Raw genomic sequence first — 17,153 nt, 5'->3', positions numbered from 1 at the left:
GCAGCGGAATTGAATTTTTAAGAGAAAAAAATTATTAGTTTAAGAAAATTCCATCTGTTTTTGACCATTGAAGATTCCTCCCGGAGGAGGGCACCGTTCCCGGAGGTACTGCAATACCGGGACGATGCGCGGAGCGGAGGGAGCAAGCTCCGGATCCAACTCCCAGGCCCAAAAATCCGTTTAATATAAAGTCCTCTCATCGAGGACGTATCAGATATTAAACTGATAAGAACAGATACTACACTTGATCTTAGCCAAAAGGCCGAGAAGCGATGCTGGTGTTTGGGCCTCGCGCCACCTCCCCGCGCCCCATGTGTACCCAGGATACGGCCACTGCTGCCCTGTGCCCTCTGCCCCCGGTTGTCGCCCTTGGCTCCGCCCCCCACCGATCCCCCCTGCCCCAAGACACCCGGCTCCGCTCCCCGGTTTCAGCCCAAACGGCGCCGTTCTCCCACCGATCACACTTCCCGGCGTCCCTTTCGGCTCCATAAATGTCTTATTTGCATCCCCCGCCCCTCGATTGCCAACCGCCCCGCCCCTTCGGAAAGGCACGGCCCATTCCCCCTTCTGCGCTCTTCTCCCTGCTCATTTGCATATCACCGCCCTCTTTCCCCTTGTCCTCGCAGCAAGCCCTGCGCATCGGCGCTCCCCCGCCCCTCATTTGCATGCGCCCCGCCCTCACCGCGTCTACGCGGGGCACCGGCCCGACCGCAGCGACTCCGGCCACGCCCCCCGGCAGCACCGCCCCGGGACGCGGCTCCTCCCGCTGCCGCCTCGGAGCCTCCTGGACGCGGGACCGGGAGACACCGGAGGTACCGGCAGCGTCCGGAGGGGGTCGGGACCGGCCCTTAGCGTTTGCAGCCCGAGCGGGGCTCCCTCTCCTCTGGCAAGATTACCAAGAGAGAAATTCCAAAGCATCCCCCAGTATCCCGCAATTCCATCTGTTTTTGACCGTTGAAGATTCCTCCCGAGGGAGGGCACCGTTCCCGGAGGTACTGCAATACCGGGACGATGCGCGGAGCGGAGGGAGCAAGCTCCGGATCCAACTCCCAGGCCCAAAAATCCGTTTAATATAAAGTCCTCTCATCGAGGACGTATCAGATATTAAACTGATAAGAACAGATACTACACTTGATCTTAGCCAAAAGGCCGAGAAGCGATACCGAAAGTCGGGCCCTGCACCGGCTCCCTGCGCCCCACTCTCACCGAGGACAGGGCCACCGCCGACCCACGCCCACTGCACTCGATTCTCTCTCTCGGTTCCTTCCCGCACTGATCCCACCCCACGACACCGGGCTCCGCTCCCCGGTACCGGCCGAACGGCGCCTCTGCGGGCCCCGCTGATGCTCCCAGCAGCCTCCTCGGCCCTAGATTTACATGCCCCCGCCCCTGGCGGGTGGTCATCCCTTCATTGCGCTTGCGCGGCGCCTTTCCCTCCAATTTCCCAACGGCCGCCTCACGGCGGCGCCTCGGTTCCCCCCCCTCACTGCGCCTGCGCGGCGCTTTTCCCGCCTTTTTCCCTCCCCGCCCCCCAGAGGAAAAGCTCGCAGTGCGCTTGCGCCCGTCGTCCTCCCAGCATGCCCCGGGGCGGCGGCGTATTTAAGCGCGCGGGCGGGGTGTGTTCCGCCATTTTTCTCGTTGTTGCCGTGGGGTGTTGGTGAGTGCGGCCGGTTGCTCCGCGTTGCCCGTGCGGGTTCGGGGCCGCTTTGCCCACGGGGGGGGTGTTTCCCGACGCTCCTTTCCGCGTCCTTTACTGCGGTGCGGAGCCTCTCGCGTCCTCCCGGGGCCGCTGGCGGCTGCTCGGGGCTCGCGGCGGCCGTTGGGGCCCTTTGTGCGCGCCCGGGCTCGAGCGGCCTCGTGGGGCTTCGCGTTGGGCCGGGCTGCTCTGGGATGAGTCTCACAGACCTGAGCTGACGGCTGTGTGAAGACCCCGAGTGTCTCTGAGGAGAGCGGCCTGCCCGGCCTCGCTGCGGAGAGGCCGCTTCCATCCGTGGCCGCCCAAGGGCCGCATTCTTTTTCCATATCTAACACCCTTTTTCTTGCAGGTTATGGAGTTGTGCGTGAGAACCCGTGTTCGAGGTGAGTTGTTTCCGCTTTGGAGGGTATTTGCTGTTTGTTTTGGTGGTAAATACGTGACCTTACTGTGCTGCAATGCCCTGGTGCTCTCGGCGCCTGTGGGGCTGGAGTGCTGCAAGGATGAGACCCCTGAACTCTCTCTTTCCGACGGCCGAGTGGGGAAACGCTCCATGGGAAGCTGAGCGGCACCGGAGCGCGGGTGCCCCTCGGCCTGGCCCCCGCGTGTCCCGCTCAGCGTCTCCTTGTGTCCCTCCAGGTGCGGAGCCGCTCAGCCCGGCGCCCGTGCGGCTCCTTGGCAGGTGAGCGCTGCTGCGGCCTTTCCCTTGGGGACAGGGGTGGCCTTTGAGGGTGGCATTAGGGCTCTGCTTGCTTTGAATGTGGCTTTGGATGGAGCGGGGGGGACTTTGCCCAAACTGGGGGTCTGGAACCCTCCGGGCTCCGGCTGCTCCGTGTTGTTCTGTGACGAACCCACAGACAAGCATATGGCTGAGCGTCCCTGATGCCAGCTTTCCTGCTGAGAACACGGAGCGTGGAGCAGCTCGGGGGGGATCCGGGCACAAGGATCCCCGTTAACACCCGCTGTCTCTTCCAGCGTCCTGCTCCAAGGCTCCGGAATCAGCCCGGGCGTCTCCCTGTGGAGGTGAGCCGAGGGAAAGGGCAGCGTTTCCGTGCTCCTAAGGAGCGGTTTGGGAATGTCGCCGCCTCATGGCTCCCCTCTCCCCTCAGGCCGCCGCCTCCGGAGCCGGCCGCCCTTGCGCAGGTAATGGAGCGGCTCCGGCAGGGGCGGAGGGCCGGGACGGCGCGGTCCGAAGGGATGACACCGCGAGCTGGACGGCGCCGGCCCCATGGCAGAGCCGAGTTACCAAAGCCCTGATCGGACCGGGGGCGGCGCCGCGGCCGGGGGACCCCCCTGCCTGCGCTCACCTCTCCCTCCTTCCTTCCCTGGGCAGCGGCAGCGCTAGGAAACGGTGAGTTCCCGGCTTTTTTAGGGATGAAATTCCCGGCGTGCTTCCCTATGAGGAAAACCTCGCGCGTCTTACTGCCCGTTCGGCACCAGAACCTGCAAAGGTTGAACCCACTGGTGCCGGCGGCCGGAGAGGAGGACGGCTCGTTCTGTGGGAACGGTCTGAGGGGCGCCCCGGTTCCCGGCGGCTTTCCCGGGATACGGGCAGCCAGTGACTTCCCTTTATCCCTGCAGGAGCCCGGAGCAGCCTCGGGATTGCTGCTGGCATGGGGGAGTCCAGGCTGAATCCGACTGTCCAGGTGAGTCTCCTGCTTGGAGAGGCGGATCGGGAGCACAAGACGGGATCTGGTTGGACGCAGTGATGAATCCGCTTTGGAATCTCGTTCGGCTGAAGGCTGATGTGGAGGACTCGGATTCTGACGCTCCGCTGGGAAGGGGCCGCTGCTCTCGGAGCAGCCGAGCTCCGGGCTGATCCCGTTCCCGTTTCCCTCCCTGTAGGATGACGGGGGCCTCGGCTGAGGCCCGGAGCGGTGGCAGCGGATGATCCCGGGCGGAGGTGGGTGCTCTGGGCCTGGGCGATTCCCTGGGTTGAGCCAATTCCTGCAGTTTTGGTGATGAAGCGAAACTAGCTCACTTTGACTGGCATGAAAACACAGGAACAGCTGAAAAACTGGGATAGGGGCAGCAGGGGGGGGGCGTGGAGGCTCCAGCAGATCCCACAGCTCCGCTCCTTTCTCCGCAGGCATCGGAGGCAGCGGCAGCTGGTGAGTGCGGATGGGGCCGGATCCGGCTCCGGAGCGGCCGAGGATGAGTCGATACCGCCCCAGTCTGATGCCTGTGACTGAGTGGTTCCCCCTGAGGCCACCTTGGGATTGGGAATGGGGATGGGGGGCGGGGCTGAGGTTTCCAGAGGGATCATGAGTTATTTTCCCCCTCCCAGGGTTGTATCCAGCAAGAAAACGGGATCGGAGTGCACTGGGACTGGACTCCTTGCTGCTGCCATTCCAGAATTGCGGAGCAGAGTTGCACCTTGTGCCCAACCCACCTTGTTCTGTGAAGGATTAATTAATTAATAAATTAATAAATGTTTCAAACCAGCTGTTCCTGCCTGTTCTGAATCACATTGCTGAGGGGGGCACCTTATCTGGGGGAGCAGGGGGGAAAATTTCTCCTTTTTGCCTAAATTAACCCAGATTCTGTATGCGGGGATGGGGGCAACCTCTTGGGGGTTGGCAGGGATGCGAATTTTCACTTTTTGTCTAAATTATCCCAGATTCTGGAAGCAGGGAGGGCGGCAACCTCATGTGGGGGGGGCGTGGATGGGAATTTCCACTTTTTGCCTAAATTATCCTGGATTCTGGGAGCGGGGGTGGGGAATAATGCCTCCTCCCAAGGGGGTAGGTGGGACCATTTGAGGCCCGGAACGTTGCAGCGCAGAGCGCGGTCCCTTCCGCGCCCTTTCCCTCTCCCCTTGCTCCACTTCCGGGCCTTCCGCGGCTCTCAACGAGCCCCTCCGGAAGCCGCCGCAGGAAGCGAGGCGAGCCGGAGTGCCTTGAGGGCAGGACCGGAGCAAGATGGCGCCCCCCACACGCCGCAACCATGTGTGGGTCGGGGCCGAGACGGGCGCCCTTAAAGGTGAATGAGGCGGCGGAGGGGGGGCTTTTTTCCATGAAAATCCCCCAATTTCCCCCTAAAAATCCACATTTCTTCCCCCGCTTCAGGCGTGGATCTGCGGCGGAAACAGGCGACCAACTTCACGAGCGGCGGGACCCTGAGCCGGGCCCAGGGCGTCTGCGCGCTCTGCTGGGGCGACGCGGCCGAGAACCAGGTGACGGGGGGGACCCGGACCCCTGGGTCCCCCTGGGGACGCGGCCCGGACGCCTGGGCCCCTGACCCCGTCCCCCCCAGGTGCTCGTGGGCTGCTTGGACCGGGCCGTGCGGGTGTTCAGCACCGAGAAGGGGACGTTCACGGGGACGCGGCTCTGCCCCGGCGGCAGCGGCGCCTTCTGCGGCCTGGCCGTGCACGACAGGTGGGGACAGGGACAGGAATGGGGATGGGGACAGGATGGGGACAGGGACAGGAAGGGGATGGGGACAGGATGGGGACAGGGACAGGATGGAGTTGGGGACAGGATGGGCATGGGGACAGCATGGGGACAGGGACAGGATGGGATAGGACGGGGATGGGGACAGGATGGGGATGGGGATGGGATGGGGACAGGGACAGGATGGGGATGGGGATGGGGATAGGTCGGGGATGGGGACAGGAAAGGGACAGGGACAGGATGGAGTTGGGGACAGGATGGGCATGGGGACAGCATGGGGACAGGGACAGGATGGGATAGGACAGGGACGGGGACAGGACGGGGACAGGGACAGGATGGGGACAGGGACAGGAAGAGGATGGGGACAGGATGGGGACAGGGACAGGAAGGGGATGGGGACGGGGACAGGATGGGGATGGGGATAGGATGGGGATGGGGTTGGGGACAGGATGGGGATAGGATGGGGATGGGGACAGGACGGGGTTGGGGACAGGGACAGGATGGGGATAGGACGGGGACGGGGACAGGACGGGGACAGGGACAGGATGGGCATGGGGACAGGATGGGGATGGGACGGGGACAGGACGGGGACGGGGACAGGATGGGATTGGGGACAGCATGGGCATGGGGACAGCATGGGGACAGGGACAGGATGGGATAGGACGGGGATGGGGACAGGATGGGGTTGGGGACAGGACGGGGATGGGGACAGGGACAGGATGAGGATGGGGACAGGATGGGGATAGGACGGGGATGGGGACAGGATGGGGATGGGGACAGGAACAGGATGGGATAGGACGGGGATGGGGACAGGGACAGGATGGGGACGGGGACAGGATGGGGACATGAGGTTGGGGTGTGGGGCCAAGGACGCGGCTCGGGATGGGGAATAGCGAAGGGCTGGGATGCGACGAGGACAGTGACAGGGATGGGATGGGAACGGGGATTTGCCTGGGGACAGCAACAGGTTGGGAGAGGGAGGGTATAGAAACAGGGATGGGGACGGGAGAGGGACACACATGGAGACGGGACAGGGATGGGATAGGGAAGGGAGAGGGGCGGGGAGGGTGTCACCCGTTGTCACCGTGTCCCTCCTCCCGCAGCGCCCTCGTCACCTGCGTGGAGTCGGGACTGCTCAAGGTTTGGCGCGAGGACGAGCAGGAAAATGTGAGTGCGGCGGCTCCGGCGGCTCGCGGTGACGTCCCCGCCGGCTCGTGGTGACGTCTCCGCCGTGTCCCCTTGCGGTGACGTCCCCGCCATGTCCCCTCGCGGCGCAGCTGGAGCTGCAGGCGGGCGCCGGGCTGTGCCGCATGCGGCAGGACCCGGAGCGGCCCCAGCGCGTGGCCACCGGCGGCCGCGACAACGGCCTCAAGGTCTGGGACCTGCAGCGGCCCCACGAGCCCCTGTTCCGCGCCAAGAACGTGAGTGACCCCCGGGTGTCCCCGCGAGGGGCCCCGGGTCCCCTCCTGCTCCCCGTGTCCCCATGAACGTCCTCCCATGTTCTCCAAGCCTCCCACCTTCCTTCAGATCCCCCCAGGTCCCTCCGTGTCCCCCCATGTCCCTTCATGTCCCCTCAGATCCCTTCATGTCCCCTCACATCCCCTCAGGTCCCCCTGTTTCCCCCCGTGTCCCCCCATGTCCCTTCATGTCCCCCCGTGTCTGCCTATGTCCCCTCAGGTCCCTCCACATTCCCCTACATCCCTTCATGTCCCCCCCCATTCCCCCGTGTCCACCCCATGTCCCCTCAGGTCCCCCCATGTCCCCTCAGGGCCCTCCATGTCCCCCCATGTCCCCTCAGGTCCCTCTATGTCCCTTCATGTCCCCCCGTATCCCTCTATGTCCCCTCAGGTCCCTCCATGTCCCCTCACATCCTCTCAGATCCCTCTATGTCCCTTCATGTCCCCCCATGTCCCCCCATGTCCCCTCAAGTCCTTCCATGTCCCCCCATGTCCTCTCAGGTCCCCGTCTGTCCCCTCAGGTCCCTCCATGTCCCCCCATGTCCCCTCAGGTCCCCTCCATGACCCCCATGTCCCCTCAAGTCCCTCCATGTCCCCCCATGTCCCCTCAGGTCCCCCTGTGTCCCCGCAGGTCCCTTCATGTTCCCCATGTCCCTTCAGGTCCCCCCATGTCCCCTCAGGTGAGGAACGACTGGCTCAACCTCCGCGTCCCCGTCTGGGACTGTGACCTCCAGTTCCTGCCCGGCTCCGACAAGATCGTCACCTGCACCGGCCACCACCAGGTCCGTGGCCTCGCGGGGACATTTGGGGACATTTTAGGGACAGGGGGGGAGCACAATAACCGCCCCCCCGTCCCCCAGGTGCGGCTCTACGACCCCAGCTCGCCGCAGCGGCGCCCGGTGCTGGAGACGACGTTCGGGGAGCACCCGCTGACCGCGCTCGCCCTGGCGCCGGGGGCCACGTGAGTGTCACGAGGGGACACGGGGACACGGGGGGGGCGTCACCCGGACGCCTGGGCCCCTCCGGACGCGCTGTCACCAATCCCGCAGCTCCGTGGTGGTCGGCAGCGCCCGCGGGGACTTGGTCGTCATCGACTTGCGACAAGGTGAGACGGGGACACCGCGGGGTCCCCCCGCTGTGTGTGTCCGTGTCCCCCCGGTGTCACCTGCCTCCTGTCCCCCCACGCAGGGCGGCTGCTGCGGAGCCTGCGGGGGGCGGCGGGCAGCGTGCGGGGGCTGCAGTGTCACCCCCAGCGGCCCTTGGTGGCCTCGTGCGGCCTCGACCGCTGCCTCCGGCTCCACACGCTCGACCAGGGGCGGCCGCGGCACAAGGTGAGGAGAGGGGACGGGGACAACCCCGCCATGGCCGTGTCACCCCCCCCATGGCCGTGTCACCCCCCGCATGGCCGTGTCACCCCCCCCGGACCGGTGTCACCGAGTGTCTGTGTGTCCCCCACCCAGGTTTACCTGAAGTCCCGGCTCAACTGCCTGTTGCTGAGCGGCCACCAGGACTGGGAGGTGACAGGGGGACACGGGGGGTGGCATTTTGAGGGGACAGGATGGGGGAGAAGGGGGGCCACAGGGGATGTGGCAGGGGGAATATGGGTGGGGGACAGAGGGATATAGGGGGACATGAAGGGGACATGAGGGGATCATGAAGGGATACAGGGGAGGACATGGGGGGACACATGAGGGACATGAGGGGGACATCAGGGACATGGAGAGGACACAATGAGGGAGAATGGGGGGACAGGTGGGGACACCTTGAGGGGACAGAGGGATATGGGGGACATGAAGGGGACATGAGAGGAGATACAAGGGGGGATACATGAGGGACATGGGGGACACGAGGGACATGGGGGGGACATCAGGGACATGGAGAGGACACAATGGGGGAGAATGGGGGGGGCACGGGGATGTGCTGGGGGACACGGGACACTTTGAGGGGACAGAGGGATATGGGGGGACATCAAGGGGACATGAGGGGATCATGGGGGTGATACAGGGGAGGACATGGGGGGACACATGAGGGACATGGTGGGGGGACATCAGGGACATGGCGGGGACATCAGGGACATGGAGAGGACACAATGGGGGAGAATGGGGGGACAGGTGGGGACACCTTGAGGGGACAGAGGGATATGGGGGACATGAAGGGGGACATGAGAGGAGATACAAGGTGGGATACATGAGGGACATGGGGGACACGAGGGACATGGAGAAGACACAATGGGGGAGAATGGGGGGCACGGGGATGTGCTGGGGGACACGGGACACTTTGAGGGGACAGAGGGATATGGGGGGACATCAAGGGGACATGAGGGGATCATGGGGGGATACAGGGGAGGACATGGGGGGACACATGAGGGACATGGTGGGGGGACATCAGGGACATGGCGGGGACATCAGGGACATGGAGAGGACGCAATGGGGGAGAATGGGGGGGCATGGGGATGTGCTGGGGGACACGGGACACTTTGAGGGGACAGGGATATGGGGGACATGAAGGGGACATGAGAGGAGATACAGGGGGGACATGGGGGGACACATGAGGGACATGGGGGACACGAGGGACATGGAGGGGACATCAGGGACATGGAGGGGACACAATGGGGGAGAATGGGGGGCACGGGGATGTGCTGGGGGGACATGTGGGGACCCTTTGAGGGGACAGAGGGATATGGGGGACATGAAGGGGACATGAGAGGAGATACAAGGGGGACATGGGGGGGCACATGAGGGACATGGGAGGGACATCAGGGACATGGAGGGGACACAATGGGGGAGAATGGGGGGCACTGGGACGTGCTGGTGGGGCACATGGGGACACTTTGAGGGGACACGGCCCCCCCAGGCCGCGGAGGAGGCGGATGGGGACGAGGACAAGGACGAGGACGGCGACGCCGAGGCCGACGCGCTCTGGGCCGCCATGGAGCCCGCGGCCCCCCCGGGCCCCCGCCGGCCCCACAAGCGGAAGACCCCGGCCCCATAACGGACTCTGTGGCCTCCCCATAAAGGACTCGATGGCCCAAAAGTGTCGCCCGTTGTCCCAAAGCGGGGGGGTGAGGGGGGGCTTAGGCGATGTGGGCCCCCCTGCGGCCATCGCCCCTTTAAGGCTCGGGCGGGCCCCGCCGCGGCCGTCGCCGCTTTAAGGCGCGGCGGGTGACGCGGCGCGCGCGCAGGGGGCGGCGCGGGACGTGGCAGTGACGTCACGCGCGGCCGGTGGGTCCCGGCAGCAGCGGGAGCCGCGGCCCGGTGAGCGGGGAGGGGGGGAAGCACTTCCGGGTCGAGTGGTGGCGGCGGTGGGGGGCGGGACGCCTAGGCCCCACAGTGGCGGGGGGGGCGGAGAGCGAACGGCGGCCCCGGACGCCTGGGCCCCACCGGGGCGGGGAGGCGGGACCGGGATCCCGCGGGGGGTTCCCCGGACGCCGGGGCCCCCCCGGGCACTGACGCCGCCCCCGCAGGTGATGAGCCCCGATGCAGACGCGGCGCCGTCACGGCTCTAGGGGCACCGAGGGCGGCGTCTACCGGGGCCCCCCCCGCACGCAGGTGCTGCCCCCCCCCGCCGCCGCCGCCGCCACCGCGTGTGGCCCCCCCGCCGCCGTCACCGTGTCCCCCCCCGCCGCCGCTGTCACCATGTCCTGCCGCGACCGCACCCAGGAGTTCCTGTCGGCCTGCAAGTCCCTGCAGGGCCACCCGGTGGGACACGGGGACAGGGGGACACACCGGGGGGGGGGGGGGTGGCACAAGGAGGGGGGGCACGGGGGACAGGGGGACACATGGGGGGACAGGAGGAGGGGGGACACACGGGGGGGTGGGACACAAGGAGCGGAGGGATGAGGGGGACACATGGCGGGACGGAGGGACACAAGGTGGGGGGACACATGGGGACACACAAGATGGGGGACATGGGGGACACATGAGGGGACGGGGGGACACAAGGTGGGGGGCACAGGGGGACACATAGGGGACACATGAGGAGACAGGGGACACACAAGGTGGGGGGACACATAGGGGACACATGAGGGGACGGGGGACACACGAGATGGACACATGGGGGACACATAGGGGACACATGAAGGGACAGGGGACACACAAGGTGGGGGACATGGGGGACGGGGACACCCGGAGGGACTGGGGGACACATGGGGGGACACAACGAGGGGCACAAGGGACACACGAGAGGGGACCCACAAGTTGGGGGGATGGGGACACAAGGTGGGTGGCACAGGGGGACACATAGGGGACACATGAGGGGACGGGGGACACACGAGATGGACACATGGGGGGACACATAGGGGACACATGAGGGGGACAGGGGACACACGAGGTGGGGGACATGGGGGATGGGGACATATGGAGGGACTGGGGGACACATGGGGGGACACAACGAGGGGCACAAGGGACACATGAGAGGGGACACACAAGTTGGGGGGACGGGGGACACAAGTTGGGGGGACAGGGGGACACATAGGGGACACATTGGGGGGCGGAGGGACACACAAGGTGGGGGGACACATAGGGGACACATGAGGGGACGGGGGACACATAGGGGACACATTGGGGGGTGGAGGGACATACAAGGTGAGGGGACACATAGGGGACACATGAGGAGACAGGGGACACACAAGGTGGGGGGACACATAGGGGACACATGAGGGGACAGGGGACACACGAGGTGGGGGACATGGGGGATGGGGACACACGGAGGGACTGGGGGACACATGGGGGGACACAACGAGGGGCACAAGGGACACATGAGAGGGGACCCACAAGTTGGGGGGACGGGGACACAAGGTGGGGGGCACAGGGGGACACATAGGGGGACACATTGGGGGGCGGAGGGACACACAAGGTGGGGGGACACATAGGGGACACATGAGGAGATAGGGGACACACGAGTATGGACACATGGGGGACACATAGGGGACACATGAGGGGACAGGAGACACACGAGGTTGGGGGACATGGGGGATGGGGACACACGGAGGGACTGGGGGACACATGGGGGACACAACGAGGGGGCACGAGGGACGCACGAGAGGGGACCCACAAGTTGGGGGGACGGGGGACACAAGTTGGGGGGACAGGGGGACACATATGGGACACAAGCGGGGCATGAGGGACACATGAGGGGGGACACACAGCGTGGGGTGATGTGGGGGACAAAGAGGGACAGGGGGACACGGGGACACAAGAGGGGGCACAGGGGACGGGGGACACATGGGGGGACACAACGGGGGGGCACGAGGGACACACGAGAGGGGACACACAAGGGACAAGAGGGACACACAGGGGGACACAAGGTGGGGGGGGGGCAGGGAGGACACACCTGGGGGGGGACAGGGGTGTCACCCCCGGTGTCACCGCTGTCCCCTCCGTCCCCAGCACAACGGGCTGGCGCCGGGCCGAGCGGGGGCCGGGCGCCGTGCGGCAGCGCAGCGAGTTCGCCGTCATGGCCAAGTGAGTTGGGGACACCGGGCTGGGGACACCGGGCTGGGGATGGGGACACCGGTTTGGGGGGTGGTGACACCGGTCTGGGAGGTGGTGACACCGTCTGGGGGATGGTGACACCGTTTGGGGGGTGGGGACACCATTTGGGGGGTGGTGAAACCGGTTTGGGGGAGTGGGGACACCGTTTGGGGGGTGGGGACACCATTTGGGGGATGGTGACACCATTTTGGGGATGGGGACACCAGTCTGGGGATGGTGACATTTTTGGGGATGGTGACACCGCTTAGGGGGTGGTTACACTGTTTGGAGAGTGGTGACACTGTTTTGGGGATGGTGACACCATCTGGGGGGTGGGGACACTATTTGGCGGGTGATGGCACCGTCTAGGGGGTGGTGACACCATTTGGGGGGGTGGTGACACCAGTTTGGGGGGTGATGACACCATTTGGGGGGGGTAGTGAGGCCGTTTGTGGGGTGGTGACAGCGGTTTTGGGGATGGTGATAGCAGTTTGGGCTGTGGGGACACCGTTTTGGGGGATGGTGACACCATTTGGGGGGTGATGACACCGTTTGGGGGGGTGGTGACAGCGGTTTTGGGGATGGTGACAGTGGTTTGCGGGGTGGGGACACCGTTTTGGGGGATGGTGACACCATTTTTGGGGTGGTCACACTGTTTTGGGATGCTGACACCATTTGGGGGGTGGTGACGCCGTTTTGGGGCTGGTGACACCGTTTTGGGGGCTGGTGACACTGTTTAGGGATGGTGACAGCATTTGGGGGGTGGTGACGCCGTTTTGGGGATGCTGACACCGTTTTGGGATGCTGACACCGTTTGGGGGATGCTGACACCGTTTGGGGGTGGTGACACCGTTTCGGGGGTGGTGACACCGTTTCGGGGGTCACGCTGAGGGGTTCCTCGCGCTGTCCCCCTGCCCAGGCGCATCGGGAAGGACCTCAGCAACACGTTCGCCAAGCTGGAGAAGCTGACGATCCGTGAGTGACGAGGCCCCCATTTACCCCCCCAGTTTCTGCCCCCCTTTTTTTGCCCCCCATTCTATCCCCCCCGCTTCATTTTGTCCCCCCGCACCCCATTTTATGCCCCCCACTTTGCTCCCTTTGCATTTCCTCTTTCTCTTTTATCCTTTCCTTTTACGCCCCTTTTATCCCCCCATTTAATGCCCCCTTATTTTGCCCCCTATTTGTCCCATTTTATGCTCCCTTATTTTGCTCCCCTATTTTATTTCTCCCATTTAATGCTCCCTTATTTTGCCCCCCTATTTTATCCTCTCCATTTTATGCCCCCTTATTTTGCTCCGTATTTTATCCCCCCTTGTTTTGCCCTTCTATTTTATCCTCCCCATTTTATGCCCCCTTATTTGGCCCCCCTATTTTATTCCTCCCATTTTATGTCCCCTTATATTGCTTCCTATCCCCCCCATTTTATGCCCCCTTTTTCCCCCATTTTATGCCCCCTTATTTTGCCCCTCTCTTTCCCCATTTTATGCCCCCTTATTTTGCCCCCCATTTCCCCCATTTTATGCCCCCTTATTTTGCCCCCTATTTAATCCCCCTCATTTTATGCGCCCTTGTTTTGCCCCGTATTTTATCTCCTCCGTTTTATGTCCCCTTGTTTTGCCCCCCTATTTTATCCTGCCCATTTTACGTTCCCTTATATTGCCCCCCCTATTTCCCATCCGTTTTATGCCCCCTTATTTTGGCCCCTTATTTTATCCACCCCATTTCATGTTCCCTTTTTTGCCCCGTATTTTATCCCCCCCATTTTATGGCCCCTTATTTTGCTACTATTTCCCCCGTTTTATACCCACTTATTTTGCTCTTCTGTTTCTCCCCCATTTTATGCTCTCTTATGTTGCTCTCCTATTTTACCCCCCCATTTAATGCTTCCTTTTTCTGCTCCCCTATTTTATCGCTCCCATTTTATACCCCCTTATTTTGCACCCTGTTTTATCCCCCCCATTATATGCCCCCTTATTTTGCTCTCCTATTTTATCCCCCCCATTTTATGCCCCCTTATTTTGCTCTCCTATTTTATGCCCCCCATTTTATGCTCCCTTATTTTGCTCTCCTATTTTACCCCCCCACTTAATGCTTCCTTTTTCTGCTCCCCTATTTTATCGTTCCCATTTTATACCCCCTTATTTTGCCCCCTATTTTATCCCCCCCATTATATGCCCCCTTATTTTGCTCTCCTATTTTATCCCCCCCATTTTATGCTCCCTTATTTTGTTCTCCTATTTTACCCCCCCATTTAATGTTTCCTTTTTCTGCTCCCCTATTTTATCCCCCCCATTTTATACCCCCTTATTTTGCTCTCCTGTTTTATCCCTCCCATTTTATGCCCCCGTATTTTGCTCTCCTATTTTATCCCCCCCGTTTTATGCTCCCTTATTTTGCTCTCCTATTTTACCCCCTCATTTAATGCTTCCTTTTTCTGCTCCCCTATTTTATCGCTCCCATTTTATACCCCCTTATTTTGCCCCCTATTTTATCCCCCCCATTTTATGCCCCCGTATTTTGCTCTCCTATTTTATCCCCCTCATTTTATGCTCCCTTATTTTCCCCTCACCCCATTTTGTGTCCCCCCTCCCCATTTTGTCCCCCCTGCAGTGGCCAAGCGCAAGTCGCTCTTCGACGACAAGGCGCTCGAGATCGAGGAGCTCACCTACATCATCAAGCAGGTGACAGCGGGGGACACGCGTGGCCGGGGGGGGGGGTCACAGAGGTGGCGGGGGGGCTGATGTCCCCGTGTCCCCCCCCCAGGACATCGGCAGCCTCAACAAGCAGATCGCGCAGCTGCAGGACGTGGTGCGGGCCAAGGGCGGCCCCGGCGGGCGGCACCTGCGGAGCCACTCGGACACCGTCGTGGTGTCACTGCAGGTGGGGACATCATGGGGGTGTCACTGCAGGTGGGGACACTGCGGGGGGGCCATGGGGACACCGCGGGGGTGTCACTGCAGGTGGGGACAAGGACACCGCGGGGGGGACGAGGACACTGTGGTGGTGTCACTGCAGGTGGGGACAGGGACACCGTGATGGTGTCACTGCAGGTGGGGACACCGCGGGGGGGCCATGGGGACACCGCGGGGGTGTCACTACAGGTGGGGACACCGTGGGGGTGTCACTGCAGGTGGGGACAGGGACACCGTGATGGTGTCACTGCAGGTGGGGACAGGGACACCGCGGGGGTGTCACTGCAGGTGGGGACACTACAGGGGGAATGGGGACACCGTGGGGGTGTCACTGCAGGTGGGGACAAGGACACCGCGGGGGTGTCACTGCAGGTGGGGACACTGCGGGGGGAATGGGGACACCGTGGGGGTGTCACTGCAGGTGGGGACAGGGACACCGTGGGGGTGTCACTGCAGGTGGGGACACTACAGGGGGAATGGGGACACTGTGGGGGTGTCACTGCAGGTGGGGACACTGTAGGGGTGTCACTACAGGTGGGGACACTGCGGGGGGGGTCATGGGGACACCATGGGGGAGTCAGTGCAGGTGGGGATGGGGACGAGGACACCGCGGGGGGGACGGGGACACTGCAGGGGGGACAGGGACACTGTGGGGGTGTCACTGCAGGTGGGGATGGGGACACCGTGGGGGTGTCACTGCAGGTGGGGATATCATGGTGGGGACGGGGACACCGTGGGGGTGTCACTGCAGGTGGGAACATCACAGGGGGTACAAGGGCACCGTGGAGGGGACGGGGACACCGTGGGGACAGGGATGCTGTCCAGGGGGTGCTGCAGGTGGGACGGGGACACTTGGGGTGGCAGGGGGGTGGTCACAGAGGCCATGGGGGGATCCGGGACACCGTGGGGGGGTCACAAGGACTCACTCTCTGTCCCTCCGCCCCAGTCCAAGCTGGCCTCCATGTCCAACGACTTCAAATCCGTGCTGGAAGTGCGGACGGAGGTGAGTGCCCCCCCGGCTGTGACACCCCCCCCGCGGTGTCCCCCTCCCTGCTGTGACACCCCCCCCACGGTGTCCCCTTCCTCACTGTGACACCCCCCCCGCGGTGTCCCCCTCCCTGCTGTGACACCCCCCCCGCGGTGTCCCCTTCCTCGCTGTGACACCCCCCCCACGGTGTCCCCCTCCCTGCTGTGACCCCCCCCACGGTGTCCCCTTCCTCGCTGTGACCCCCCTGCAGTGTCCCCTTCCTCGCTGAGACCCCCCCCACTGTGACCCCCCTCCCGCGGTGTCCCCCTCCCTGCTGTGACCCCCCCCGCAGTGTCCCCATCCTCGCTGTGACCCCCCCGCCACGGTGTCCCCTTCCTCGCTGTGACACCCTCCCCATTTCCCACCCCAACTGTCCCCCAGAACCTGAAGCAGCAGCGCAGCCGCCGCGAGCACTTCTCCCGCGCGCCCGTCCCCGCGCTGCCCCTCGCCGCCGCCAACCTGGGTGAGTCGGGGGGACCCGGGGAGGGGGTCCCGGTGCCCCCGGCCCCGCTCAGGCCCCGCCGCGCCGCAGGCGGCTCCGCGGTGCTGCAGGACGAGGCGCCGCGCCGCGACGTCGCCATCGACATGGACGCGCGGAGCAGCCAGCAGCTGCAGCTCCTCGACGAGCAGGTGGGCCCCGGCGTCCGGGGAGGGTCCCCAGCATCCGCCGGGGCCCCCATCGGAGACGCCGTCGCTCTCGTATCCCGCAGGATTCCTACATCCAGAGCCGGGCGGACACCATGCAGAACATCGAGTCCACCATCGTGGAGCTGGGCTCCATCTTCCAGCAGCTGGCGCACATGGTGAAGGAGCAGGAGGAGACGATCCAGAGGTAGCGCAGGGCGTCCCCCGCCCGCTCACCGCGTCCCCCCGTGTCACCCGCCGCTCAGCGCCCGCTTCCGCCTCCAGGATCGACGCCAGCGTGGAGGACACGCAGCTCAACGTGGAGGCGGCCCACGGCGAGATCCTCAAGTACTTCCAGTCCGTCACCTCCAACCGCTGGCTCATGGTCAAGATCTTCCTCGTCCTCATTGTCTTCTTCATCGTCTTCGTCGTGTTCCTGGCCTGAGCTGCCCTCTCCGCGCGTGCACGGACTTGGGCGAGCGGAGCCGCGCGGCAACCCCCGGCCCTCGGACCTGTCCGCGGGGGGACGGGGCAGGGACGCGGTGGCTGCCCGGACTGAAGCCCCCCGGCTCTGGGA

At 64.0% G+C, this 17,153-nt stretch overlaps 2 protein-coding genes and 6 non-coding genes across 8 annotated transcripts; 6 read left to right on the top strand and 2 right to left on the bottom strand.

Annotated features, from left to right (window-relative positions):
* Nucleotides 1–83: 83 nt before the first annotated feature.
* On the bottom strand, nt 84–274 carry LOC148590278 (U2 spliceosomal RNA). Its single transcript, XR_015914331.1, has one exon. It is a non-coding gene; the product is annotated as a U2 spliceosomal RNA (small nuclear RNA).
* Nucleotides 275–970: 696 nt separating this feature from the next.
* On the bottom strand, nt 971–1,161 carry LOC148590277 (U2 spliceosomal RNA). Its single transcript, XR_015914335.1, has one exon. It is a non-coding gene; the product is annotated as a U2 spliceosomal RNA (small nuclear RNA).
* A 1,027-nt stretch (nt 1,162–2,188) lies between these two features.
* Nucleotides 2,189–2,263, top strand: LOC148590276 (small nucleolar RNA SNORD26). The gene has a single exon (XR_015914332.1). It is a non-coding gene; the product is annotated as a small nucleolar RNA SNORD26 (small nucleolar RNA).
* Nucleotides 2,264–3,086: 823 nt separating this feature from the next.
* LOC148590275 (small nucleolar RNA SNORD22) lies at nt 3,087–3,211 on the top strand. The gene has a single exon (XR_015914337.1). It is a non-coding gene; the product is annotated as a small nucleolar RNA SNORD22 (small nucleolar RNA).
* Nucleotides 3,212–3,646: 435 nt separating this feature from the next.
* Nucleotides 3,647–3,711, top strand: LOC148590274 (small nucleolar RNA SNORD29). The gene has a single exon (XR_015914333.1). It is a non-coding gene; the product is annotated as a small nucleolar RNA SNORD29 (small nucleolar RNA).
* A 126-nt stretch (nt 3,712–3,837) lies between these two features.
* On the top strand, nt 3,838–3,905 carry LOC148590273 (small nucleolar RNA SNORD31). Its single transcript, XR_015914336.1, has one exon. It is a non-coding gene; the product is annotated as a small nucleolar RNA SNORD31 (small nucleolar RNA).
* A 709-nt stretch (nt 3,906–4,614) lies between these two features.
* On the top strand, nt 4,615–9,533 carry WDR74 (WD repeat domain 74). Its single transcript, XM_088539241.1, has 11 exons — nt 4,615–4,675; nt 4,762–4,868; nt 4,949–5,070; nt 6,189–6,258; nt 6,363–6,506; nt 7,223–7,324; nt 7,403–7,503; nt 7,592–7,647; nt 7,731–7,873; nt 8,003–8,059; nt 9,396–9,533. The coding sequence occupies exons 1-11, from the start codon at nt 4,615–4,617 to the stop codon at nt 9,531–9,533; spliced, it is 1,101 nt and encodes a 366-aa protein (XP_088395367.1).
* Nucleotides 9,534–9,777: 244 nt separating this feature from the next.
* On the top strand, nt 9,778–17,040 carry STX5 (syntaxin 5). Its single transcript, XM_088539243.1, has 11 exons — nt 9,778–9,796; nt 10,006–10,240; nt 11,955–12,004; nt 12,933–12,988; nt 14,624–14,694; nt 14,777–14,893; nt 15,872–15,928; nt 16,334–16,415; nt 16,485–16,582; nt 16,663–16,784; nt 16,862–17,040. The coding sequence occupies exons 2-11, from the start codon at nt 10,019–10,021 to the stop codon at nt 17,019–17,021; spliced, it is 1,035 nt and encodes a 344-aa protein (XP_088395369.1). The 5' UTR covers nt 9,778–9,796; nt 10,006–10,018; the 3' UTR covers nt 17,022–17,040.
* Nucleotides 17,041–17,153: the final 113 nt, after the last annotated feature.

Source organism: Tinamus guttatus, unplaced genomic scaffold (genome assembly GCF_059628265.1).
Source record: "Tinamus guttatus ecotype Peru unplaced genomic scaffold, ASM5962826v1 Tinamus_guttatus_pri_ptg001517l, whole genome shotgun sequence".
NCBI classification, from domain to species: domain Eukaryota; kingdom Metazoa; phylum Chordata; class Aves; order Tinamiformes; family Tinamidae; genus Tinamus; species Tinamus guttatus.
Note: the sequence above shows the minus strand (reverse complement) of the source record. Positions and strands in the feature narration are given on the sequence as shown.

Excerpts from the sequence above, each read along its gene's own strand:
- WDR74 (XM_088539241.1), top strand. The coding sequence starts at position 4,615 with ATGGCGCCCCCCACACGCCGCAACCATGTGTGGGTCGGGGCCGAGACG. Across the intron at positions 6,507-7,222 it reads CCCTGTTCCGCGCCAAGAAC|GTGAGGAACGACTGGCTCAA; the intron begins GTGAGTGACCCC and ends ATGTCCCCTCAG. Across the intron at positions 7,325-7,402 it reads CCTGCACCGGCCACCACCAG|GTGCGGCTCTACGACCCCAG; the intron begins GTCCGTGGCCTC and ends CCCGTCCCCCAG.
- STX5 (XM_088539243.1), top strand. The coding sequence starts at position 10,019 with ATGCAGACGCGGCGCCGTCACGGCTCTAGGGGCACCGAGGGCGGCGTC. Across the intron at positions 10,241-11,954 it reads AGTCCCTGCAGGGCCACCCG|CGGGGGCCGGGCGCCGTGCG; the intron begins GTGGGACACGGG and ends CGCCGGGCCGAG. Across the intron at positions 12,005-12,932 it reads GAGTTCGCCGTCATGGCCAA|GCGCATCGGGAAGGACCTCA; the intron begins GTGAGTTGGGGA and ends CCCCCTGCCCAG.